The 25,126-nt window shown below is 50.1% G+C and overlaps 3 protein-coding genes across 15 annotated transcripts in view; 1 reads left to right on the top strand and 2 right to left on the bottom strand.

Annotated features, from left to right (window-relative positions):
• The window catches only part of USP48 (ubiquitin specific peptidase 48), a 55,221-nt gene extending 52,053 nt beyond the window's left edge, over positions 1-3,168 (bottom strand). For all 6 annotated transcript variants that reach the window (XM_080921048.1, XM_080921049.1, XM_080921052.1 and 3 more), the window contains exons 1-2: positions 3,106-3,168; positions 2,484-2,696 (exon numbers count right to left, since the gene is read on the bottom strand). In XM_080921048.1, the coding sequence (XP_080777174.1) occupies positions 2,484-2,696; positions 3,106-3,110 (218 nt within the window). In that variant the 5' untranslated portion in view covers positions 3,111-3,168. The remainder of the gene's footprint in view (positions 1-2,483; positions 2,697-3,105) is intronic.
• Positions 3,169-8,045: 4,877 nt separating this feature from the next.
• Positions 8,046-17,358, top strand: LDLRAD2 (low density lipoprotein receptor class A domain containing 2; the record flags this gene model as incomplete). The annotated part of the gene is made up of 5 exons (XM_080921258.1): positions 8,046-8,124; positions 10,943-11,395; positions 14,742-14,873; positions 15,715-15,855; positions 17,129-17,358. The coding sequence occupies 5 exons, from the start codon at positions 8,046-8,048 to the stop codon at positions 17,356-17,358; spliced, it is 1,035 nt and encodes a 344-aa protein (XP_080777384.1).
• Positions 17,359-18,258: 900 nt separating this feature from the next.
• The window catches only part of HSPG2 (heparan sulfate proteoglycan 2), a 94,622-nt gene continuing 87,754 nt past the window's right edge, over positions 18,259-25,126 (bottom strand). For 7 of the 8 annotated variants that reach the window (XM_080921418.1, XM_080921420.1, XM_080921423.1 and 4 more), the window contains 15 exons: positions 25,023-25,122; positions 24,750-24,859; positions 24,535-24,643; positions 23,352-23,450; positions 22,853-23,074; positions 22,345-22,589; positions 21,983-22,154; positions 21,754-21,876; positions 21,606-21,662; positions 20,909-20,984; positions 20,730-20,808; positions 20,532-20,599; positions 20,299-20,382; positions 19,768-19,871; positions 18,260-19,646 (listed from right to left, as the gene is read on the bottom strand). In XM_080921418.1, the coding sequence (XP_080777544.1) occupies positions 19,474-19,646; positions 19,768-19,871; positions 20,299-20,382; positions 20,532-20,599; positions 20,730-20,808; positions 20,909-20,984; positions 21,606-21,662; positions 21,754-21,876; positions 21,983-22,154; positions 22,345-22,589; positions 22,853-23,074; positions 23,352-23,450; positions 24,535-24,643; positions 24,750-24,859; positions 25,023-25,122 (1,821 nt within the window). In that variant the 3' untranslated portion in view covers positions 18,260-19,473. Of the gene's footprint in view, positions 19,647-19,767; positions 19,872-20,298; positions 20,383-20,531; positions 20,600-20,729; positions 20,809-20,908; positions 20,985-21,605; positions 21,663-21,753; positions 21,877-21,982; positions 22,155-22,344; positions 22,590-22,852; positions 23,075-23,351; positions 23,451-24,534; positions 24,644-24,749; positions 24,860-25,022; positions 25,123-25,126 lie in introns of all 8 variants that reach the window. The other variant, XM_080921417.1, reaches the window with a different exon arrangement.

Here is a 25,126-nt window from a genome sequence, read left to right as displayed (position 1 = left end):
TGCCTCTGCTTCCTGAGAGCTGGGATTACAGATATGTGTCCTGTCTATGCAGCAGGAACAGAACACAGGGTTTCCTGCACATAACACTCTTTCCAGAGCCAAAGCTCCAGCTTGACTTTATTTTATTTCATGAACATTGGTACTTTGCCTGCATGTACTTCTGTGTGCAGCTATCAGGTCCCCTGGAACTGGAGCTACAGGCAGTTGCCATGTGGGTGCTGGTACTTGAACCCAGGTCTCTGAAAGAGCAGCTAGTGTTCTCTTAAAGACTGAACCATCTATCCAGTACCTTCACCCCTACCACCTTTTTTCCCAAATTTTCTTTAAAGAATTAGTGGTGGTAGCACAAGACTTTAATTCCAACAGGGGGAGGCAGAGGCAGACAGATTTCGCTGAAGCCAGCCTGGTCTACAGAGCAAGTTCAAGGACAGCCAAAGCTACACAGAGAAACTGTTTCAAAAAGCCCAAACAAACAAAAAACAAAAACAAAATTCTACATTTTGTCTCAAAAAAATAATTCATTTATTTATTAATTTTATAAAGGCCAGGGCAAAAGAATCTCAAGGAAAAGGTGGGCTACACAATGAGACGTGTCTGAGAACATGGGCAATAGGCTGAGGCCTGTGGTTAGGGCCACTCTCACCGTGTTCCCAACGGTGCCCATCTTTAGTCCTAACACGGGATCTCTGAACTCAAGGTTAGCCTGGTCTACACACCAAGTTCCAGGCTGACCAGTGGTAGATACATAGTGAGAAGAGTTCATACCAAAAGTAGGCTGTAGGGATGGATGCCTGCTGGAGAAGCAAAGGGAGAGTCCCTCTAAATGCAAGGACAGTTTAAGCTACAGTCTAAAAACCCACACAAGAGGCCAGCAGAACAGATCCTACAAGGTAGGAGTGCAAACTCCAAAGTGACCTTTTCTTACCCACCCAAAGGAAAAGCTTAGTCCCATTGTTCTTAACCCCATTGTTCTTCAAAATAGTTTCAGAAATACAAACTGTCCTAGAGGCAGGGTGTGGAGGCACACGCCTTTACTCCTAGGGGCAGAGGCAGGCAGATCAGTTAATTCAAGGCCTACCTCCTACCTGGTCTAGGTAATAAGACCCTCTCTTCCCTCCCCCAAGCCACCTCTCAAAAAGTGGGAGAGAATGGGGTGGGTTTGAGGGTGCCTATTATACAGCAACCCCTGTGTATGCACCCCAGCAACTCACAGATACAATATAGACTCAGGAGGTAGAAAAGAGGAACAGACATTTGAGGACATCCTTGGCCACAGAGACTAACATTAGCTGTAAGTCTCAAAACAGACAGACCCCCTAAAAATAGTTTCTCTAAAGAAAGTGTGTGAATGAGCTGGGCACGGTGGCACACACCTTTACTCTCAGCACTTTGGAGGCAGAGACAGGCAGATCTCTGTGAGTTTGAGGTGTGTATATTAGTTAATACTCAGGTACCCAGTGTCTAGTAGGCTCTTCATAGTCCGGAGCTGAGCTGGAGTTCCAGGTGAACCACCTGATGTGGGTTCTCAGAAAGTGGTACTGGGATCCTTTGAACCAATCTTTCCAGCCCCAGACTGAACTTTTTTATCCCCAGTTCCGGGAAATTGAACCAAAGGGCTCAAGCCTACAAAACAGCCACTCCCAAACTAACCCACCAGCACTGTAACTACACTTCAAATGAGTATCTCAGTAAAGCTGTTTAAATTCCATAATATACAAATTGATGCCATTCCAGAACTTTGAAGAGTCCGAACTGTCCTTATGAGCAGACACCTACAGTTTAGAGCAAGGTAACTGCTTTACTTTTGAAAACTTTCCAACTTGCACTATATCTCAAATGAAGCAGTTCCGAGGCCAGGAACCAAGGCTTCCACGTCTTCCAGATCTCCGTATATGCCCGCTGAAACGGAGCTACTGAGCATGCCTAGGTCTATCAATTCGACTGAACACTCGCCGGTGCAGGCTACCGGGTGGGAAAAAGGAAACCACTCTACGGAAAAAGCTATCAACCAAGGGCTAAGCAAAAGCAGCAGAACTTGCACAGGTAAAAGCACTTTACTCTGTGAAGTGGTGTGGAGTTAGGGTGACCAAAAGAAAACACATTGATCAAAGAGAGCCGACCAATGATAGTGGAGGTCCGATGACGCAGGCTAACCAAAGGTTTTTCTAAACCTGCTCTTTGCAAATGATACTTAAGTGGTCAGGCCTTCTCAGCGTGCAATGACAGATGATGTCGATGAAGTTCGCTGCCCGCAAGTTCCCTTTTTACAAATGAAAAGGGCACAGCTCTGGCCAAGACCAACCAACCCTCCAGCGTCACTTACTAAGCCCTATCTCCAACTATCTCCACCGCCATCTTCAGGATGAGAGCCCAGCAGCAGCATCACTTCGGGGCTGCCTAACTCTCGGGTCGTGCAAACCCAGAAGAGATGCATTAGCACCTTGCATCGCAGTGGTCCCTCCTCGTCCACGCAAGGTCCTTACCTGCACACGCCTCGGATACAAGGCTCCAGCCAGATGCGGTAGGCGGTTTCAATGTGCTCCTGCGACACCTCCTCGGGCCGCACTGTCTCCGTCCAGCGCCAGGCCGCCTTCTCCAGCTGCAGTCGCGGAGCCATAGCCTTGACCGAAATAGCACTTGCTGAGCCGGGTGGCCTCCGGCGCCGCCTCCGTCTCCGCGCGAACGGGCACCGGCACCTGGCAGCCGAAAGAACCAAGCGCTCCCCTCAGCAAGAAGACCAGTCAATCACCTGCGCGCGCCACAGCCGCCGCACCCGCCCGCGCCCAACTTGCACGACCAGCCGCAAAGCGCCGCTACCCACACCCGACAGTCCCCGCGCCTGCGGACGTTGGAGGCGTACTCCCAGCGGCAGTCTGCGCATGCGTGCTCCCAAGAGTCCCTGCGCCGAAAGCGCCTGTAATCCGACTGGCGGAAGAAAGCAAAGCGAGTGCCCTAAGGACGCTTGCCACGTCTTTTCCGCTACGGCGAAGGCAGCTAGCTACGCTTCAGCCTCGGTTGTCTACTTTGACGAGCAGGCACTAGTCCTTGCTCCCCATACTTCCCCAGTAACCGTGACAAAGTCACATTAAAGAGTTCTCAACGCACACCATAGGGCTACCGGGACTGTGGACGGGACCTCTGAATAGTAGAAACCGGGTCAGCCAGAACTCCAAAGTCGGATCCCTGAAGGATGATTTAACTTGAGACTGGGCCGGTTCCGGTTCCTTTCCCGTGCTCTCTGACGTCACGAGGCGTTACGTTTTGCCGAAGCTACAATCGGACTACATATCCCAGCATGCACTGCGTTCTGCCACTTGCAGACTGCGAGGCATCCTGGGATTTGTAGTCTTAGACGTGATAGGCTCAGTCATTGAGTTGCAGATTTTGTTAGACACATTCCTTAAGGCGTACCCTCTCAGGTTTGGGGCGTATTCTTTGCTGTAGGCTGTCTCTGGTTTACATTTTGACCTCTTATTTCTTTTTGAGGCTACACCCAAGCTCCAGGCTATGATACTACTTCCTTTTTGCTACCCCTTAAGGCTAAAGGGCATCACAAGGTTTTGTAACTTTACTACTAAAGAAAAACTATTAAAGGACTTTAAAAATGTAAATGTCCTGGGGGGGGGGGAATTTAAGGGCTAAATTCTTTCCTAATCTACTCTGCCACTCCCAATTCATACCCCACCCCACCTGCCCCCAATTAACCTTGAATTGAAGTCAGCTAATTTACTGAAGGAAAGCAAGATTTGGTCCTGTGGTTGAGGTTGACTTTTAGGTTGAAAATAAAAAAACACAAAGATCTCCTCAGAATGTGGTGTGTCAGGGGATGGTGGCCAACCTGATCTACAGAGTGAGTTCGAGGACAGCCAGGGCCACACAGAGAAACCCTATCTCAAAAACAAACAACAACTAAAATCAAACAAACACTGAATTCCTACAGCACTAATTAACAGTTGACCACTGTTGTGGGGCACAGTGGTGACCACCTTCAATTCTAGCACTCTGATGGTCACAAACAGATCCTTGTGAGTTTACTTTGTTTCAAGACGGCCAAAGCTACATGATGAGATCCTGTTGCAAAAACACAAAAAAAAGTTGGAACAAACTACTTTCTTAAGTCAGTAAAAGGCACCATTCCAGATTGATAACACACTCGTTAAAAATCGTCAGGAACAGCTGAAAGTAGTGGCCAAGCTGTGCAAAGGTGCAAAAGCTGGGAATGACAGGGTGGATATTTGCTTCCTCTTCAGTCTGGGTCAAAGTTAAACACAGAAATGTCATGGGAGTTGCTGCAAAGCCAACTGGGCACAATCCTGTCATTCCAGCATATTCCAGGAGTCAGAGGCAAGAGGATCAGGAGTTCAAGGTCATCCTTGAGGAAGAGGAGACAGTGTAGATTAGAGCCTGGGCTATAATGTAAATCCCTGTCTCAGAAAGACGATTACAGTAAATATAGGCTCGAGATAAAGCTGGGGCTGTGTAGAACTGGGAAATGAAAAGGCTGAATTTCATTCTTTTTTTTTTTTTTAAAGATTTATTTATTATATTTAAGTACACTGTAGCTGTCTTCAGACACACCAGAAGAGGACATCATATCTCATTACAGATGGTTGTGAACCATCCTGTGGTTGCTAGAATTTGAACTCAGGACCTCTGGAAGTGCAGTCAATCCTCTTAACCACTGAGCCATCTCTCCAGCCCCTGAATTTCTATAATGAGGATGAGTTCACCACTTTGTATCACCTTCTAGTAATGAACTTTCTTGTTGTTTTTAAGATTTATTTATATAAGTAGCTGTCTTCAGACACAGAAGAGGGCTTTGGGTCCCATTACAGATGGTTGTGAGCCACCATGTGGTTGCTGGGAATTGAACTCAGAACCTCTGGAAGGACAGTCAGTGCTCTTAACCACTAAGCCATCTCTCCAGCCTTTGTTGTTTCCTAGACAGGGTTTCTCTGTGTAGCTCTGGCTGTCCTGGAACTCTGTAGAGCAAGCTGACTTCTAACTCAAAAATTCACCTGTCTCTGCCTCCCAAATGCTGGAATTAAAGGTCTGCACCACAGTCCCATTTAGTAATTTACCTTCAGTCTCAGGTCCTGGGCCTTTCCTCTCTTCCTGGGCTTCCTGTTCCTCTTTGCTTCATTAAGCATATGATGACACATTACTGCACTGCCCACTATGGTATCCTGGTTTCTCTACCATGAATAATGAAGGAGACAGAATGTCTACCAAAGACCTAGAAACCCCAGAAGGAGCAGATTCAGAAGGGAGAGAAATGGAAAGGGCTGAAAGTGGGGCCTTGGAGAGTGGGCAGTGAAGGGTTAATAATAAAATTAACCCTGAAGGTGGTTGAGCATCCTCCTAGTGCTCCTGGGAATGGTTGAGAAAGTTTTTACTGAAGTTATGAGGGAATACACAGCCAGAGGCATGTACAAGGCTCCAGACTGAACCAGGCCAGGAGAGGGGATGGGAAAAGAAGGGCAAGTGAGGAAAAATGGGGAGAAAAGAAAAAGAGGAGAGGACAAAGTAGACCAAGCAAGGAGCCAAGAACTAAAAGGCCAGGAGCAGGGGCAAGAGAGCTTAAGGTCCAAATGAGTGGTTTATATCAGAAGGGGAAGCTGGATTAAAGCAAGGTCAGCCCCTAAACTGGAGATGTTTGGGGTAGGGGGAGGATAGGGAGAAGAACTGGGAGGAGCCACAGGTGCCAGGTGAGACTTATCCTGTTTCTTAGGGACCTGACAATGAGCAAAAGCCTCAGGTGGACTGAGAGCTCTGGACTGGAAAGCTGACTTGATTGAGGGCACCTGTGGACACATTGGATAAGGCAGTGCATACCCCAAACCCACTGCTACCTACCATTGTGAGACTGCAGGAAAACTGCTCTGTGAATGAAACCTACCATCACCAAAGGTCCCCCTTTTCAGTAAAACCCAAACCTCCTGTGTCACGTGGGCAGAGGCTCCACGAACTGTTGCCCTTCAATTTTCCGTCAGACTATTAAAGGGACAGAACCATGGAGGAGGGGGAAGAGCAGAAGAAAAAGAAGAAGAGAAAGAGGAAGAAATGGGCTAGAGAGGTGGGTTAAGACCTCTTGTAGGACCCAAGTTCAGTTCCCAATACCCAAGTCAGGTGGCTCACATGCCAGCCAGCACTTGTACATAATCACAACCAGACCCACACGCTCATACACATAATTAAATAAAGCAACATTTAAAAACCGGTAAAGAGCTGGAGAGATGGCTCAGGGTTTAAGAGCACTGACTGCTCTCCCAGAGGTCCTGAGATCAATTCCCAGGAACCACATGGTGGTTTGTAACCATCTATAAAAACATTCAAACCTTTTCTGGTGTGTTTGGAGACAGCTACAGTGTATCATATATATAAAATAAATAAATCTTTTTAAAAACCCGGTAAAGATGACATCTGGAAAAAACCCTCCCCCAGGTAACATTTGTTAAAGATCAAAATATGTGTTCAAGGTCACATGTCCTTCTCAAAAATTAAGCATGCTTTGCTTAGCAACCACGTTGTGCTTTTAAGTCAATAGATCATGTACTAAAGTGAGAGAGCTCTGCCCACACAGAGAAAAGAAAAGGACACCTTTGTATCAAGAATAAAAACCCAATGTAGCTCCTGACCTAAAGCTGAACATCCTTCTGAGGAAGGAAAGCCATGCTTTTCTGGAGTGCCTAGGATTGGGGTAACTTTCTTTAGATCCGTCTTCAGTGACCCATTTCTAGATACAAGATACAAGACTTGCATTTTCTGAGCAAACTGGGATTTGGGGTCAGAAATTTAAGAGTCAGGGATAGAGATGCACATAGCAGCAGAGTGCATTACTTTTAATTGTCCTTCTCCCCATTTCCTCCCCTTTATCTTCCTCCCTCCCTCCTCCTCCCTTTCCTACTGCTCCTCCTCCTTCCTTTTCCCCTTCTTTTTTTTTTTTTTTTTTTTTTTTTTTAAAGATTTATTTATTTTATGTATGTGAGTACACTGTCTTTATCTTCAGACATACCAGAAAAGGGCATCAGATCCCATTACAGATGGTTGTGAGCCACCAAGTGGTTTCTGGGAATTGAACTCAGGACCTCTGGAAGAACGGTCAGCGCTTTTAATCCCAAAACCATCTCTCCAGACCCTTGAAAACTAAATTTATATTGTTAATTTAACATGAAATTTCCCAATAGCCCAATAAGATATTTTAGTGTTGTCCCATTTTGTACAAAAGAGAAGTGAGAAACTAAAGGTTAAGACCATTCTGCAAGGGTCATGAAGGTAGGAAATGTGGTAGACCACACCTCCTCCTAATAGTGCCACTTTCCATGGGCCAAGCATATTCAAACCACCACCACATGAAAATCAATCGGTCAATTTCTAGAGAGTGCTGGGCAGAGAAATTCAGAGAGATGTGATTGAGTTATTGGTTGGGAGCTTAGTCAGGTTTAGAAGCGGGTGGAGAAAGGCATTCTGAAGAGGTAAAATGTGAGCCAAGACCAAATGGCCTAACATACTAGTCATGGACAAACAGCTATGGGCACTGAGCACCATGGATAGAAATGCCAAGACCCTGGCCCAGAAACCCTTGGTTAGGAATTCAAGCAACTCCTGGTGCCATATGCCATCCCTTACTGATTCTTTAGCTCTCCAGAGAAATTCCTTTGGTATTCTAGGACTCTGTCAAGCTCAGTCCCTCCACCTATCTGGGAAAACAGCAGTTCCTGGAAAGCAGAGGCCTCCCTTCTAGAAGCCCTGCAGCTAAGCTGGATCTGCGTTTCCTGGTTCCTGTCTGGCAAAGGGTGAGCAGACATCCTTGTCTTCTCCAGCTTGGGGCCCCAAATCTCCATGGCAACCCTTAGACGCAATTTTGATCCAAAGGAGGAAGACCTGGGAGGGAGATCCCAGAACACAGTGAGGAGACCTGAGGAGCCTCCCTGCCCCCCTTGTGTCCTGTTCACTTCCTGGAGCATCCAGGGTCTGCACTCCAGTCTCCCAAAGACCCCAAAGGAGATTGAATAGGTCTGTCCCCTGTTGGGCACAGACCCAGGATGGCTACTCTTGGGCAGCTGCTTCAAAGGCTGCTCCTGCTGGGGACAACAGCCTTGACTGTGTCTGCCTTAGGGACAGGTGAGTAGGAAGGGCCTGGTGACCTGGGGTTCCCAGGCTCTCCCCAGGTAGCATTCATTAGTATTCTTGAATCTATTCCAACCCCTTCTGGAAGGCTGGAGATCCAAATGGGTCAGAGGCAGGGTTCTGGGGGTGGGTGGGGTAGCCCTTGGGTCTGGGGCTGTGCTTGGGACAGTTTGTATTGGGTATTCCTGGTCACTGCTCCCATCTACTGTGTCCCCTGCAGTCAACAAGCCAGGGGTCCAGCTCAGTTTTAGAGCATTGGCTTAAGGTGTGTAAGGCCCTGGGTTCTAGTCCCAGGACCACGTTAAAAAACAAAAATTCTAGAATTGGGGAGTGGTGACACATGCTCCCTCATTCCTCAGGACTCTGAGGCAGGGGATCTCTCCCAAGTTTGAGGCCAGCCAGAATGACATGAGTTTCCATCTCAAACGAGCAAACAAACGGAACGGAGATCAAAGTAAGATGTGTTTGTGAAAGCCAGGACTTTATTTATTTTATCCTTAACAACAGTCATAAGTAATTCCAGGGATGGTAACTCCAGCAGCTAAACCATATCATAACCCCATCCTTGAAAGAGGGCCACCGTGGCTCCTGACATCGGTCAATTTCTGCGTCAACAGCTGCTAGAAGCTAGAAGGAAAAAGACGTTCTAGACCACTCCGTCTTTTGTTTTTCACAATGCTGGATGCTGTGCCTACAGTCTCACTCGGGTTCGATACACACTCTGTCTCTGAGCTACATCCCAGCCTGCTCTTTTCAGTCTTTATGAGAAAATACCAGCTGGGCGGTGGTAGTGCACACCTTTGATCTCAGAGGCAGAGGCAGGCAGATCTCTGAGTTCCAGGCCAACCTGGTCTACAGAGTGAGTTCCAGGACAGTCAGGGTTACCCAGAGAAACCCTGTCTTGAAAAAAATTTTTAAAAAAATTTTAAAGGCTGCCTTTGAACACACATTATAGCTCAGGCAGGCCTTGTGTTTATAATCTTTTTAGCTGGGATTATAGAAATGACCCCCCCCCCCCCAGTTACTCCTGCTCCGTCATCATTGTCAGCATCAGCATCATTTACTATTGTTTATATGTTGAGTGAGTAAGGGCTTGATATGCAGTGTAGATGGTCTCAGACTTTGGGAGATCCTCGCCTCTGTCTTCTGAGTGCTGAAATTAAATGTATGTGTCACTATGCTTTTGTGTTTGTTTGTTTTTGTTTTTCAAGTCAGTATTTCTTTATGTAGTCTTGGCTGTCCCATCCTGGAATTGAAACCAGGCTGACCTCATAGAGATCCAATGACCTCTGTTTCCCCAGTGCTGGGATTAAAGGCATGAGCCACCACCAGCCTCCTCCCCACCCCACCCCCCCTTTTTAAAAAAGATGAGTACACTGTAGCTGTCTTCAGACACACCAGAAGAGGGCACCGGATCCCACTACAGATGTTTGTGAGTCACCGGGAATTGGACGGAGGACCTCTGGAAGAACAGTCAGTGCTCTTAACCACTGAATTCCATCGCCCTTTGCTGAAAGCAGGGAGGAAAACTATTCCCCAGAAACTCCCAGCAGACCTCTCCTTAAGTCTTACAGGTCAGGGCTGGAGAGATGGCTCAGCAGTTAAGAGCACTGACTGCTCTTCCAGAGGTCCTGAGTTCAATCCCCAGCAACCACATGGTGGCTCACAACCATCTGTAATGGGATCTGATGCCCTCTTCTGGTGTGTCTGAAAACAGCTACAATGTACCTATATATAATAAACAAATAAATCTTTAAAAAAAAAAAAAAAGTCTTACAGGTCAGAACTAGGTCACATACTAAAGTATGGAATTAGGAAAGAGAAATAGAGAATGGGAAACAGGTGGGTAGGCTCCCAACTGTATCCACCCCATCCTCGCACAAGATACTCTACCCCAGGTGGCTGACACTTTAGAAATTAATAACATTTTGAGCAGAATGGGAAACTTAGAAGTCTAGTTTTTGTTGTTGTTGTTTTGTTTTGCTTTGCTTTTTTGTTTTTTTCTTGTTGGGTTTTTTGTTGTTGTTGTTGTTGTTGCAATCCCAGCCTACAAAATACGTGGGAAAGTAACATTGTTATCTTGACCACAAGACCCAATTTGACAGGAGACATTTGTTGGTCTGGCCCTTTGACTGTTTCTGTCCGTCCTTCCTGTCTTGAACACAGTAGTCCTTGGGGTAGTATCTGATCTAAGAGAGGTCTGCAGATTCTGCAGCTGCCTCGGAAATCATTCCCGGCCCTTTTATTGAGACAGGAGTCTCATGTATCTCAGCTGGCCTTGAACTCACTGTGTAGCTAAGAGTGACCTAATCCTCCTGCCCCCCACCCCCCAAGTATTGGGATCTGAGGTATTCGCCACCTGAGAACCTTATTTTCTGTTCAGATTCCAGCTCTGGTCCTGGAATTCACTCCAGACCAGAGCTGACCTTTAACTCACAGAGATCCGTGTGCCTCTGCCTCACGGGTCCAGGGACTTAAAGGCGTGCATAACCAAGGCCTTATTATATTTTTCCCTTTTGAGACCCGGTCTGGATATGTAATCCAGGCTAGTCCTGACTCACCATGCTTCTTCCTGTCCTCCAGAATACTGGTTTTTACAGGCAGATACCACCACCCTAGGGGCTGAAGTCCAGGGATTTAAAATGAGGAGTTATTACTTTGAATTAAGTCATAATGTGCTCACAAAAATTCATCCTTGTTTTGCCGATGAGGCTTATAGAGGATGCGCAACTTCCTGGATCGCACAGACAGGGCGGGCCCGGGACAGCGGGGTGATGCCGCATGACCCCGTCCCTGCACTCTCTCCCCACAGCGGACCTGACCGACCTGTGCGGAGAGACATGGCAGGGGGACGCGCTACAGCTGCGCTCCCACTCGGCTTCGCGCAAGTTCTACTTCGTGACTCCGGACACCGACTGCATGCTGTGGCTGCGGGCTGCAGCCCCTGAAGATAGGATGCGCTTCCAGTTCCGCTTCTTTCTGGTTTACAGCCTGTCCTCCGCCACCCGGACCACCGCCACCACCCTGGCCACTGAGGCCACACCAACCGCCAAAGCATCCTCCCGCGACCCATGCGCACCGGGCTCCTACCTGCAATTCTACGACGGCCCGCAGGAGGCGCCCCGAGCCCTGGGACCCCCGATCTGTGGCCTGACCATCCCAGCCCCATTCATGTCCTCAGGGCCCTGGCTTGGCCTGCGCCTGGTCACCAGGGGCCGCCAACCTCGGGTGGATTTTTTGGGCGAAGTCACCTCTTTCCGCCTGGGTGGGTTTGGGCTAATGGCTAGGGTGAGGTGAGAAGGAATAGAGCAGGAGAGGACAGGAAGGGGGGGATGGGGTCACAGTGGGAAACAGTGGGTGATGGGGACATGGTTGGGGAACCAGTGAGGAAATCCTGCCTCCTAGCCCCAGCACACACTTTGAAGGTACACTTGGGCGAGGTTCACACAGGACACCTGTTCACACCCAAACTTTACCCATATCTCACAACTGAACCCAGACTTGCACATGCCCCTCACATACTCACTATTTTCTCACCTAAATTGCCACACACCTCACACCTGGAACTCAATAGCACCTCTCACACAGATACAGACACTGGCCCCTCTGTTGGGCCAACCTGTCAGGTTTGTAGAAGGCCTCAGCTAGGACTCTCCCCTAAAATTCACTTAGGCAAGGCAGGGTCCTCTCTGGGTCCTCTTTGGCTGCCAGCTCACCCCACTGCAACTCTGTTGTCAGAATTTTCAGATTTCTTTGTTTCTTGGTTCTGTTTCTTGGCAGGGTCTATGTAGCATAGTCTGAACTTGAGCTTACAGTCATCCTCCTGCCTCAGCCTCTTGTGTGCTGAAACCACGGGCTTAGAACTGTGTGTGTGTGTAAGAGAGACACTCAAACAGCACATGTGTGTCACAGCTTTTATGCTCCAAGCTATGTTATTGAAACTGGTTTGTTTGGTTTTTTTTTTTTTTTTTTTTTTTGTTATTTTTACTTGTTTGTTTTGAGACAGGGTTTCTCTGTGTAGCGATGGCTGTCCTGAAACTTACTTTGTAGACCAGGCTGTCCTTGAACTCACAGAGATCTTCCTGCCTCTGCCTCCTGAGTGCTGGAATTTAAGGAGTGCACCTGGATTGATATTTTCTTAATAGTATAGAGTTTATTCAGGTCATGGGGAGGGGAGTTAAGAGGGTGGTAAGGGCAGAGAGAGAGAGAAGAAAGGAGTAAAATAGAGGCTGGCCATGAGCATGTGGAGAGAGAGAAGAAAATGGGAGAAGAGGAGCAAGGGGGAAGGAAAGCAAGGGTGAGAGACCAAGAGAGCAGGGAGGCAAGAGCTAGCTTGATTTTGTTATTGTTCATATTTTTGGTTTTTTGAGCCAAGGTTTCACTCTGTAGCCCAAGTTGGCTTTGACCTAGAGATCCTTCTGCCTCTGCTCCCGAGGTCTTAGATCACAGGCTTTTAACACGATGCCTGGCTCAAGCTGAGGTGTTAAATGCTGGAATCTGTCTTGCAAGTCAAGATCAAGCCCCAGTCTGTAGAACCCTGCAGGTTGCCCTAGTGTCACATGCTGATGTCACTGCTGCAAGGGAGATCAGGCTAGCTCTCAAAGCCCAGGAGAGCCCCGGCTCAGTAGGAGCTTTCCAACCATTTCTGGCTAAATCTCCAGGTGGAGACTGAAGCATGAGGCTTGTGAGCAGGCCAAGGTTAGGGGTCTCTGGCTCTGCCTTAGGTCCTAGAGATTAGATGGTGGGCCAGCTCTTGGCGATGAGCTACTTGGCCCTTCAGGCAGGCTCATGTGTCTACTCGACTATCACTCACCTTTGTCTGCCCTAGAATTGTGTGTGTGTGTCTCAAGGAAAGGATAGGAGGTTTTGTCCCTTCCCTGTTGAGTCTCTGGCTCTCTATAAGTGTGCCCTAATGGTATGTATGTTAGAGGTCAGAGGTCAACTGGTAGGAGTTGCTTTTTCCTCTGCCTTGTGGGGAAAGTGCCTCTGCCTGCTGAACCATCTTATTGGATTCTACCTTATTATTTGAGAAAGTCTTTTATTGAACCTGGAGACCCCCATTTCAGCTAAACTAGCTGGTTACCAAGTTCCAGTATCTGCCTGTCTCACATCCCACCCCCAGCATAATAGGAGAACATCACTGTGCCCAGAATTTACATGGGTGCTTGGGATTCAAATGTAGGTACTCATGGTTGCACAAAAAGTACTTTATCAACTGGACAGCCTGCCCAGCTCCTTGATCTTTTGAGTCAGGGTCTCATGTAACCCAGGCTAGCCTTGAACTTACTATGTAGGTTATCCTTGAATTCTTGATCCTCCTGCCTCTGCTTCCCAAATGTTGCCATTGCTGGCCAGCTACCATTATAAATACCTGAAGCTAGCTTTTGTCCACAGCATGGGATCAGTCAAGCTGTATACTGAGTCTCATTCTTTTGCTCATGTGTGGTCATTCATAAACATGAACTGAGCACCTGCTGTGTGCCAGGTGTTATCACTGGCACCAAGGATACTGCAGAAAGCAGTAGAGAAGGTGCTGGGTGCTGGGTGCTGGGTGCTGGTAGGGAAGGTAGGCTCTAAGCAAATGAACACACGGATCTGTGTCTAGCGGTTTAGGGGACCCTCCGTTGGGATGAGCATCCATGGGGTGGAGGAGGCTTGTGGTTCTAGGTGAACTGAGGGATAAAATAGCACTTGAGTGGAGATTTGAATAGAGCATCACTAATGCTAAGTGCAAAGGCAGGAGCCAGTATCTGTGGCAGAGTCTGTGGCGAATGTTCAGAGCGACGGTGATTCTCTTAAGATTTATTTATTTACGAACGTGGGTACTTTTGTCTGCATGTACTCTGCACACCAGAGAGATGGCATCGGACAGCTGTGAGCTGCCTTATGGGTGCTGGGGATTGAACTCAGAACCTTCAGAAGAGCAGTCAGTAACTTTTAACTGTGGAGCCATCTCTTCAGCTCCCACTGTGACTGTAAGTCATGGGCTCCTGCAGGAGCACAGACCCACACTCAAATTACTTTATGAACTTCACACTCAGATAACAAGCCCTGTGGCCATAGTCAGGTGATCCAACCTCCCCCTTGCTTTCAGTCTTCTTAGCACTGCTTCAGAGTTAAGATACTCATGGCACAGAAAATGTTAGAGTCTAGACTGGGTCACAGCAGGAGACCCTGTCTTGAAATAAAAAACAGAACTTGAAAATATTAAATTGGAGGTGTTGGGATGTGGCTTGCCTAGCTCAAAGCCGGCCCTGAGTTTGGTCCCCAGCACTGCAGAAATTGGACATGGTGGCTCACCCCTGCAATCCCAGCAGTTGGGAGGCAGAGGTGATAGGACCAGAGGTCAAAGGTCATCAGCACAACAAATTCAAGGACATCCTGGGCTACCTATTTTATGAATTCAGTGTTAGCCACTAAGCCACCATGGCGACCAGCACCACAGACAGTTGTCACTGTGTTGAGCACCCTAAAGATTGTACTGTATCTCTCCAGGAAACAGCCGTTCCCCTTCTGTGACCATACCAACGACAGCTTTGTCTGCCCCCCAGTTCTCTATGGGACCACACTGTTGTAGGATCCTTACTCCCAGCTTCCCTTTTCTACTCCAGGGTCTTGCGGCACCTACTTCCGCTGTCGGAACGGCAGATGTGTGCCCCGGAGCCTACTATGTGATAACTGGAACATGGACAACTGTGGTGATGGTAGTGACCAGGACTCCCGTCCCCCAGCCAGCTGCAGAGGTCAGTGACAGGGATCACTTGGACTCTATTTGAACAGGAAAGTGAAGAGGCTGACCGGCCCTAACGTTCTTCTCCTGGGTAGCAGGGCCTGGGTAGGGAGGTAACATGCAGCAGAGGAGGATCCAGTCTGGCTTGTGCCCCTGAGACCTGGGGAGAGATGCTTCACAGGACCTAATGACCTGTCATCATTTTCAGTCCCTATGACACCTCTGGGTTATGGCAGATGCTTGAGAAACTATATCTCTATCTCTATCTATCTATATACCTATATATTCTATCTATCTATATACCTATATATAGGTATATCTATCTATAGATATATATACCAGAAGAGGGTCTTTGATCTTATTAAAGATGGTTGTGAGCCACCATGTGGTTGCTGGGATTTGAACTCAGGACCTCTGGAAGAGCAGTCAGTGCTCTTAACCACTGAGCCATCTCTCCAGCCTGAGAAACCACAGCTAACTGATTAGAATAGCAGATTTCATGACTCCTTGGTTCTCTCATTGGCGGGGTGTGGGGTCATCACATCTAACCCTGCAGACCTCTGACCTGCCAGCACCGTCAGTTAGCTGTTCTGCTTAGAGGGAGACACTTGCTGCCCGGAGACTAATCACCCCAGACTGCTCTGTCTTGAGAAGCAGCAGCTCCACTTACCAGCCTGCTGGATAGACTAGACCTCACTTTCAGCTGCGTGACTTTGGCCAGATGTTTTATTAACTCTTTGTCCCTTGTTTCCCTTCTTCTAGTAGTGAGGAACGCAGAGAACCCTCATGGGGAGGAAGGGACACTACAGAGTCCCCTGAAGCAGAAGCTCTCAGTGTGCTCTTACTGCTCACAGGTCCCTCTCTGGTACCCAAGGAGACCGGGACAATGGAAGGTCACACTTCGAAGCCTCTGACTCTCCTTGTGACTCTTGGTTCTGCAGCTGAGCGGACCTCTCCAGCAGGCCTGGCGCCCACCACACAAGAAGCGTTGGAAGGTAGGAAAACCCCTTACTTTCTTCTACCAAAGTGCCACCGGGGTCAGTCAAGAAAATGCTTGGATCCCACCACATACGCAAAAAGCCAGGCTCAGTGGGGGTGAACCTGTAACCCTAGCACTGGGAAAGCCAGTCTAGCCCAACAGACAAGCCTTGGGTTCAGTGGGAGAGACCTTGTCTGGGAAAATGAGGTGGCAAGAAAGAGACTGAGCAAGGAAGTATCCTGGGTTAGAGATGATTTGGAGGCTAAGAGTTCATACTTTTGCGGAGGATTTGAGTTTGGTTATCAGGACCCAAGTTGGGCAGCTCACAACTACTTGTAACCCCAGACCCACAAGGATCTGAACGCCTCTGGCATCCCAGGACACCTGCTTTCCCATGCACATGCCCACACACACACATATAATTAAAAGTAAATTAAATCTTTAAAAAAAGATTATATATATATATATATATATATATATATATATATATATATATGATTACACTCTAGCTGTCTTCAGACACACCAGAAGATGGCATCAGATCTCATTATAGATGGTTGTGAGCCACCATGTGGTTGCTGGGATTTGAACGTAGGACCTTTGGAAAAGCAGTCAGTGCTCTTAACCACTGAACCATCTCTCCAGCCCCAAATTAAATCTTAAAACAACAACAACAACAACAACAACAATAACAAAAAACCCTTCCTGCTGTCAGCCTGCATCTCCACAATCAAATGCACACACTTGTATCTACACACACATGAGAATATGTATAAAAAGACAAGCAAGCTGGGCAGTGGTGGAGCACGCCTTTAACCCTGGCACTCTGGAAGCAGAGACTGGTGGATTGCTGAGTTTGAAGCCAGCCTGGTCTACAGAGTGAGTTCTAGGCCAGCCAGGGCTACACAGAGAAAACTTGTCTCAACAAAGAACCCCCCACACAAGCACATACCATATAGACACATGCCAGACAGCAATAAATGCAAAAAAGAGGGGGGGCTGCCAGGAAAGCTTAGGGGGTAAAGGCGCTTGCTGAGTGAGCCTGAAAGCCTCACTTTGATGTTACCCATGTAAAGGGAGGAAGGAGAGAACAGAGTCCATGAAGTGGTCCCCTGTCCTCTACATATTTGCTGTAATACACATGCCCTCATTTCGCCATAAATTATCCTGTGGTAACACACTCACACACACACACACACACACACACACACACACTCACACGTCTCATCCATATGACAACAGGACATTAGGCCCAGTAGAAGCTGACCGGACTCTCATTCCTCCCACAGGTCCTTGGCTCTGGTGGGTGGCTCTGGTCTCCTCCATACTGTTGACCTGCACTGGCCTCCTGGGGTGCTGCTTCTGCCTGGGATGGCTGGCCTGGCACCCAGATGCCCACAGGCTTCGCCTCAGATGCTGTGCAGCCTGCAGTGTCTGTCATCTATGTCCTGGCCGGGTGGCTCCTGGAGATCTGTGGCTGAGCCGGCCGGCCTTCCAGAACCAGGGAGGTCATTGTTAGGAGGCTGTAGTCATCAGCTGAGTGGGTTCTGGGATCTGACAGGCCTGGGTTTTAAGCTCTTTTAGCTGGCTGCCTTGGAAGAGGTCACTCAGTTCTTTGAACCTCAGTCAGCCTCTCTGAGAAATGGGCCATGTCCTATTTCCCAAATAAGGTAAAGGCTGCAGAAAGCAGAAGGATCGGGCCAGCCTGGTCTACATGTCTCGAGTTCTAGAACAGCTAGGGCTACAAAGAGAGACCCTGTCACAAAGAAACCAAACCAGCAGAGATGGCAAGTGCTTAAGAGCACTGGCTGCTCCTCCAGAGGACCCCGGTTTGATTTCTAGCACCCACATGGCAGCTCACTGTCTAGAATTCCAGTTCCAGGGCATCCAACACTAGACCTAAGAACCAACAGAACAATGAATGATGAAATCTCTTGCTCTGGGTCATATACAAGGAAGGACACCTAATGCAGGACTACAGTGGCCACCAGCAACTGGTGGTGTCCTAGATGGAAGGGTGAAACATTTGGGACAGTGTCCTGATATGGAGTCTCAGTGCAGCAGGATCCCCTGCTTGTCTTGTTTTAGCTGCAACCTCTTGGGACCCAGCTCCATGGTGGGTAGCCATGCTAACTGGGCTGTTCAATTCTAACTACAGCAGGGCCTCTCTGCATCTCAGCCACTGCTTTCTTCAAACCTTCTGTGGTCATGCTGTAAGACAGCCAGCCACACACCGATATACCCACAGATACACAAGAAGTGTCCCGTGACGTCTGAGAATTGCCATCAGTCACGAGGGTTGGAAGGAGAGGATCTGAGATTGCCAAGTGCCACGTCTGAGAGAGACGCTGTAGCCAATGAGATTGACTTTGCTTATATGAATAGTGCTGATGTAGGTTATATGAATTTATTGTCATTCAATAAAACTTGGTTTGTGGGAAGACAATCTGACCATCTGCTTCTGAGGCAGAGTGCTCATGACAGAGAGAACAGGTCCTGTGGGTAGAGGTGGGTCACTGTGCCCGATGGGGGAAGGGTGCCTGGGGCAGGAACTGGGGATTTAACTCAGTTGGGGTTTGCTACTCTTCCATATCTCAGAAACACAACCCTGCCTTACCCTTCCCCCACCAGTACTGAGTGAATCCTTTGTCATTGAGACAGGAGACCTTTAGCCTTTATATGGATAGCACCATTTATTAAGAAAAAAAAATCAGATAAAGACCACAGGGGGCTCCCCCTAGGACCCAAGAGCCAGAGTCTGGGCCTGCTTACCCCTTAGTTGGGTTCTCAGGTTCCCAGATGGGCGGGGCTATCCTCATTCCTCTTTGCCTTCCCAAGCTGAGGTCTCAGCTGCCCCAACCAAGCCACCGGTGTTGTTCCTGATTCCTGCTCCCCTACACCCTGGGCCTTCACCTCCAGAAGAGTGGGGGGTGGGGAGTGGCCTGGTGTAGTGGGACCTCATAGCTGGGCTCTGCCTACCAGTTCTAGGAAAGAGTTGGTTTCCCTTGCAGCTCCTGAGGGCAGGGCCCTGAGCTGTGAGTGTGGGATGTGGGGGAGGGGGGAAGCAGGTGGAGGAGGGCTGGGCGGGAGGGGAGACTGCCAGGGACCTGGGACCTCTGGCTAGGTGGGTGTGGTGGAGGCTGGGATGTTATGTGGCCAGTGGGGGGTGAGCTGCCTTCTGCTCCCAGAACAGTGGCTCAGGCCATTGCCACCCACCCCACATTTCGGTGTGACACTGAGGTACCAGGTGATAACTGAAGTTGGCGCTCAGCAATGAGGGCTGTCCACATGGACTGCTGAAGTGGGCAGCCCGGTCCGGCTTTGAAGCAGGGAAGGAGTGGGAACAGTTCTGAGCCCTACCGGGTCACGTCATGATGCCTGACTCCAAGTCCCAGGAGCCTTCTTGAGGAAACCTCTTCCAGTCCCCTTGTCCCGCCCACTAGCCTCAGGGCTCTGCCCACGCATATGTGGGAGCTAGCGCACCCACCCTCCAGTCCAGCCCAGGGTGGTAGCAGCGAAGCGTGGTGTTGGTTGCCTCAGTCTCTTACAAAAAGTCATAATAATATTAATAATAATATACTCGACACTGTCAGGCTGGGTGTTGCCCAGGAGTCCGTGGGAGGCAGGCGGGTGCCTATGAGGGGCAGGGACGTGTGTTGGTTCCTGCCTGGGCACGATGATGCAGGTCCAGGGGCTGTGGGGGTGGGGCTCCAGGGTGGGCTGAGTGCAGAACCAGATTCTTGATACAGCCTGTGATCCCAGAGGAGAACTTGCCCCTGGTCAGTGTGGCCACATCTGGGGCACCACCTGAGGCAGGAAGAGGATCATTGTGACAGTGGGTCATTTGGTGGAACAGAGAGGCAAGGAAGCCAAGCTGCAGCCCTGAAGGCTGCCATCCCCTCCCCCTCAACACCCTTTGGGCACTCACCAATGTAGATCATGTCCTTGGTGTTGACTGCTACATTAGGACCCGGGGACTGGCCGCTGACCATCTCCTCACCGTCTATTTGGATGGATCCTTTCTGGCCCTCTCTGCCGGTGTGACAGGGTCAGGTCCCTTGCTCTGAATTCCCATCCTCCCCTTGTCATTGAGACTCCCAATAAGCAAATCTAGGCCCTGCTTGCTCTCAGTTCTCTACTTTTCTACTGGCCACACTTCTGAGGTCTGTCCTCAGGTTTCCCCTTCTTTAAGAAGCCAAGGCTGGGCTCGAACTCAGAATCTTCTTGCCTCCACCTCCCAAGTGCTGGGATCACAATCAGGCATCCCTGCCTGGGTACTGGTGGAGTTCTGGATAGCTAGGAGTTCCTTTTGCCAGCAATGTATCCACCTAAATCAGTTACTTTGTCTCTCAGATCTCAAAGCCTCCACCTTGCTCCAAGCCTGGGGTGGCAAGGCACGTGCACCTGACCCTATGCCCACCTCTGGTCCCCTCCCCTAGTGCCAGGCTGGACTCCTTACCTCAGCGCTGTTACCCGATGCCGTTCACCATCATTGATGGGGTCTTCAGAGATAATAGTGGCCTCCCCACTGCCCAGTTGATAGCTGAAGTAACAGAGAACCCACAAAGGTGTGAGTTTTGGGGTGGGATGAAGGTACAGAGTACTGGGATGTGCGGCTGGGGCACCTGAACCTGCAGCTTCCCTTGGGAGAAGTCAGGGTTAGAAGAGGGGGATAGAGGTGCTGGGGCTCACCTGAAGACAATATGACCATTCTGTAGTCCAAGGCCAATGAAGTCCGAGCTGCGGCTGGCCTCTCTCATCTGCCAAGGAAACATGGGGTTCCTAGGGTCCCACACTGGAATGCTGAGACCCCAGGTACTGCCGTGACCAGGAAGGAGGCCTGTTTCCAACCCCAGAAGCCCCAGGACCCCTAGGACGATGTCCACTCACGTCACCCTGCCAGAGCAAGAGGCCATTGTCTGTGTTGGTCTGAACCTCGAATTCGATGGTCTCAGGTATTTCAGGCAGGCTGGGAAGAGGGAGCAGGAAGAAATGGGTGGGGGGGAGTCTGTGTCTCAGACTCCTGTTAACCCTGCTGGGCCCAGAGAGTCAACTAACACCCATCTTACCTCCTTAAGAAGCTGTTGCCAGGGAGGCCTAGGAAGCCATTGTCATGAAAGTAGGCTCCATATTGCCCAGGGGCATCTGTGGGAGCATGGGAGACAGTGAGTGTGAATCTCTAAGTGTGAACCTCTATTGTTACTTATAGCTAATTATCATTGTGTTATGTATCTGATGTGCACATGTGGGCATGCTCATGCCACGGGGTTTGTGTGTGTGTGTGTGTGTGTGTGTGTGCACATCAGTCTTGTCGAGGTTATTAGGTTGTCAGATCCCCTAGATTCATAGGCAGTTGTGAGCTTGATGTAGGTGGTGGGAAACGGAACTCAGGTCTCTCTGTAGGAGCCTCCAGCCTCTTAACCGCTGAGCCATCTCCCCAGCCCTGTCACAGATTTTTACTTTTAAATATGTGGAATTCTAGAGAATGAGAGTCCTGCATTGCTCACACCGGCACACCACAGATGCTTGCTGACCGAAGGGAACTGATGCTAGAGCAGTGGTCCAAAGGCTTGCCCAAGGCTACCTTGCCAATAAACTGTGTATGGCTCTGTCCCTCTATGTTCCTGCCTATCTATCCCCATAGAAATTCTTCACATGGGCTTGTTTTCCTCGAGGACCAACAACTGAGGAAAAGGGGCTGGGCGTCCTAGACCAAGGAGAAGCCAAGGCCACCGTTCGCCTAGCTGGCCAACAGTGGGTACGTACCATTGCCTCCACTGCCTTCAAGGTGCCAGTCTGACTCCACTATTCCATATCCAGTGCCTATGGGGAAGGGAGGGATCTAGTTGGTGGACACAGATAACCAGAAACTGTGTCTGGCCCCAGAGGAAGGTACAAAAGAACTAACAACCACCTTTCTGGCAGCGTGGACCAGAGAAGCCAGGCAGACAGAGGCAATGGGCACCCCGGCAGGTGCCACCGTTCAGACAAGGTTCTCGGAGCTGGCAAGGGTTCTCCTCGTGCTCACAAAGGTCTCCTGTAAGTCAAGGTCGAGGTGGGTGGGTGGGCAGGAGCTAGAGTTACCCTCTGACCCTTGGGCTGCTTGTCCTATGGCCTGCTGTGCCCTGGGCTGGTCCTGGTACCTTTGAAGCCATCTTGACAAAGGCACTGGAACTCGTATTCGCCCGCAGGCATGCACGTGGCGCCATTCCGGCAGGGCTGGCGCTCGCACGGGGAGCTGTCATAACACTGCCCCACACCCTGGCTGCCCAAGAAGCTGTAGGTGAGGTCCAACCGCTTGCCATTCACAGACACCTGTGGGTACAGGGCCACCAAGGGACTCACGGGATGTGGAAGCCCGGGTGTGCCAGTAGAGTGAGCATGTGATACATTTTGGAGAAACTGGCTCATCAGAAAAATGTATGATCCCAGGGCCCTTGGGCGTGACAGGTGGTCCCACACTGAACCCTTCCCTCCCACTGTTTGTCTGGGGGCTGCTCCTCACCTCACCCACACAGCCACGGAAGTGAGCACTCATATTGGTGGCAGGGGACAGCTGTACAGAGGGCTCCACACCACCCAGGTAGAGTAGGGTGTGCAGGTTGAGGCCCTGGCTCTTCCCTGGGGAGGAACGTAACACAGGACGCCCTCCATCCACCCGCAGGCTGCCATCTTTGTTCAGGCGTTCTGCAGACACTCGGTGCCAGCGTCCTAAGGCCAGTGGCTCATGGCTCCGCAGAACAGCCAGACCTGCGGAGACCATAGGTCGTGCTGGGTAACAGAGGGATCCTGACACTCCCTTACTCCAGGATATGATTAACGGGGCACTTCTCATAGCTCTGAGGAATCCGTGAGGGCTTTGTTGTTAGGGGTGACTTGAAAGTCACAGAGAAGTGTTCAAGGACAGACCTCACAGCTCTGATTCCTGAACATACCTCCTCTTGCCTCCTGGCACCAGAGTGACCCAAGGACAGTGACACCCGAGGATGACACACATGGCACCTACTGCTTACCTGACCCTAACTCATAGCGGAACTCCAGGTGGCCACCAACCATCGCTAGGGACACAAAGTCTTCCACAGGCCCGGTCTTGCCCCCACTGAACAGTAAGATCCCATCAGGTTCCAGTGGCTTGAACTCTACATCCAGGCGTAGCTCGTGGTGGGTATTGGTGAGAGCTGGTAGTACCAGGTAGGAGCCAGCACCAGACATCGATGGGGTGGTCACCGTTACACCTGTAGCAGCCATAGCCAGGAGCAGTTCAAATAGCAGAGTCCTGGGAAGGGCCCCCACCAACCCCCTACCCTAGCAGAGTCTCAGGACCAACCCTGCCCATCAGGCTGAGGATCCCCAGGAAAGAGAAGTCCTCTTGGGGAGCCCCAGGTAAGGGACTCAGGCTTCTAGGAGAGTGGCCAGTTGATTTTGCTCTGGATTAATTTCATTATTGACAGGACGTGTTCTAGCCACAGTGTACCTTGTACAGTGTTCCCAGCCACCACAGAGAACACTCACCTTCTTCACACCTCGCTCCCGAGCGGCCCAGGTGGCAGCGGCAGGTGTACCCTCGACCGTCTGGCCGGTTCACACAGGTGGCATCGGGCCCACAGGCCTCTGCAGGCACAGAGATAAGTCAGCACAGGAGACTCTCATGCCTAACCGCTACCTCTCACCTCCTGGGGACCTCGTAGGGCCCAGCCAGCCTGGGAGAATTGTCTGGGACCGAGGCCCAATATGTGTGGGGTAATCAAGGAAGAGAATATTACTAGGGGAGAACCCCTAAGACAGCTGTGGCAGGGGTGATTGTACCTGTGTTTGTTTCTGCTTTTAGGCAGTCAAGCGCTGTGGAAGGCAGTGGCTCAGTCTGGTTTTGAACCGGTACATGATCCACCTGCCTGTGCTTTCTGGGTGCTGGTATTACACCTAAGTGCTACCACCCAGTACGGTTTTGGTGTTGTTGTTGTTTGCTTGCTTGTTTTTGTTGTTGTTTGTTTTTCCGAGACAGAGTTTCGCTGTGCAAGAGCCTGGATATCCAGGAACTCATCTTGTAGACCAGGCTAGCCTTGAACTCACAGAGAGCCACACCTACCTCTCCGTCCTGAGTGCAGGGATTAAAGGTGTGAGCTCCCATGCCTGTCCCTTGTTTGCTTTTTGAAACAAGGTCATCCAGGCTGGCCTCAAACTCACTCTTTGATGACCTTGAACTTCTGACCCTCCGGCTTGCCCTCATTTCCAAATGCTGGGACTATAGACGTGCTTCGGTATACCTAGTTTAGGAGGTGCTGAAAGCGGAAGCTAAGGCCTTGGGAATGCAAACACTAGGTGAACGCTCCACCAACAGCGTTAAATCCCCAGCTCTGGGTACGGTTTCTTTTGAGTCTTTGTAACCCAGGCTCGCCTCGAACTCATGGTAATCCTGTCTCAGTCACCCAAGTCCTGAGATGTGTGCCACCTTGCCCAGCTTGTGATATTAAGACTGGGGTGGGGTTGGGTGGAGGGAGGGTCAGGGCCGTGGTTAAGTGTCAAGGCACTTGTCTAGCATGTGGGAGACCCTGGGTTCAATGGCAGCGCGTGTCATGGAGAAACAGTAGAGGCCTAGACAGCAGTGTCTGGACTACACAGAGAGGTTAGTCACCATCATGAGACAGGTCTTAAGTTCTCTTGGAGGAGGAATGAGGAACTGGCGTGGGGTGTTCACCTGGATGGCAGTGTAGGGCTTGCGAGTGTTCACAGCGGCTGCCGGTGAAGCCAGCAGGGCAGACGCAGGTGTAGCTGCTGCTCTCAGAATCATGGCACTGACCCCCATTCTGCAAAGCAACCCCAGACATCAAGCCAAAGAGACCACAGCCTTCCCCCTCCCCATCCCTAGCCGGGCAAGCTGGGGCAGCCAGGGAGTGGTATAGGAAGAGGCACCTGGCAGGGCCGGTCCTGGCAAGTAGGGCAGTGGGAGATGCCATGTGTTGTGAGGTTGACGTCATGGAAGACAATCTCCTCGCCTTGGATGCGCAGCTCACGGACACAACCTGGCATGGGGGGATTGGGGGAGTCAGGATGAGCATCTGGAGGGGATGGGAAGCTGACCAGCAGCAATCCATGTCTGCAGTGCCCCCCCCCCCCCTTAGCTCCTGGGGCTCTATAACCAGCCAGGGGAGTTTAGCCAGGGAGGCGGGGAGAAGGAAGGCTCACCTACAAAGCCGCTACTCAGCCCAGCCTTGGGGATGGCACCGTAGTCAGGATAGCCACCCAGGTAGAGCTCCTCATTCAGGTCTAAACCTTGGAACTTGCCCTGT

The sequence above is a fragment of the Micromys minutus genome (assembly GCF_963924665.1).
Source record: "Micromys minutus genome assembly, chromosome: 9".
NCBI classification, from domain to species: Eukaryota; Metazoa; Chordata; class Mammalia; order Rodentia; family Muridae; genus Micromys; species Micromys minutus.
Note: the sequence above shows the minus strand (reverse complement) of the source record. Positions and strands in the feature narration are given on the sequence as shown.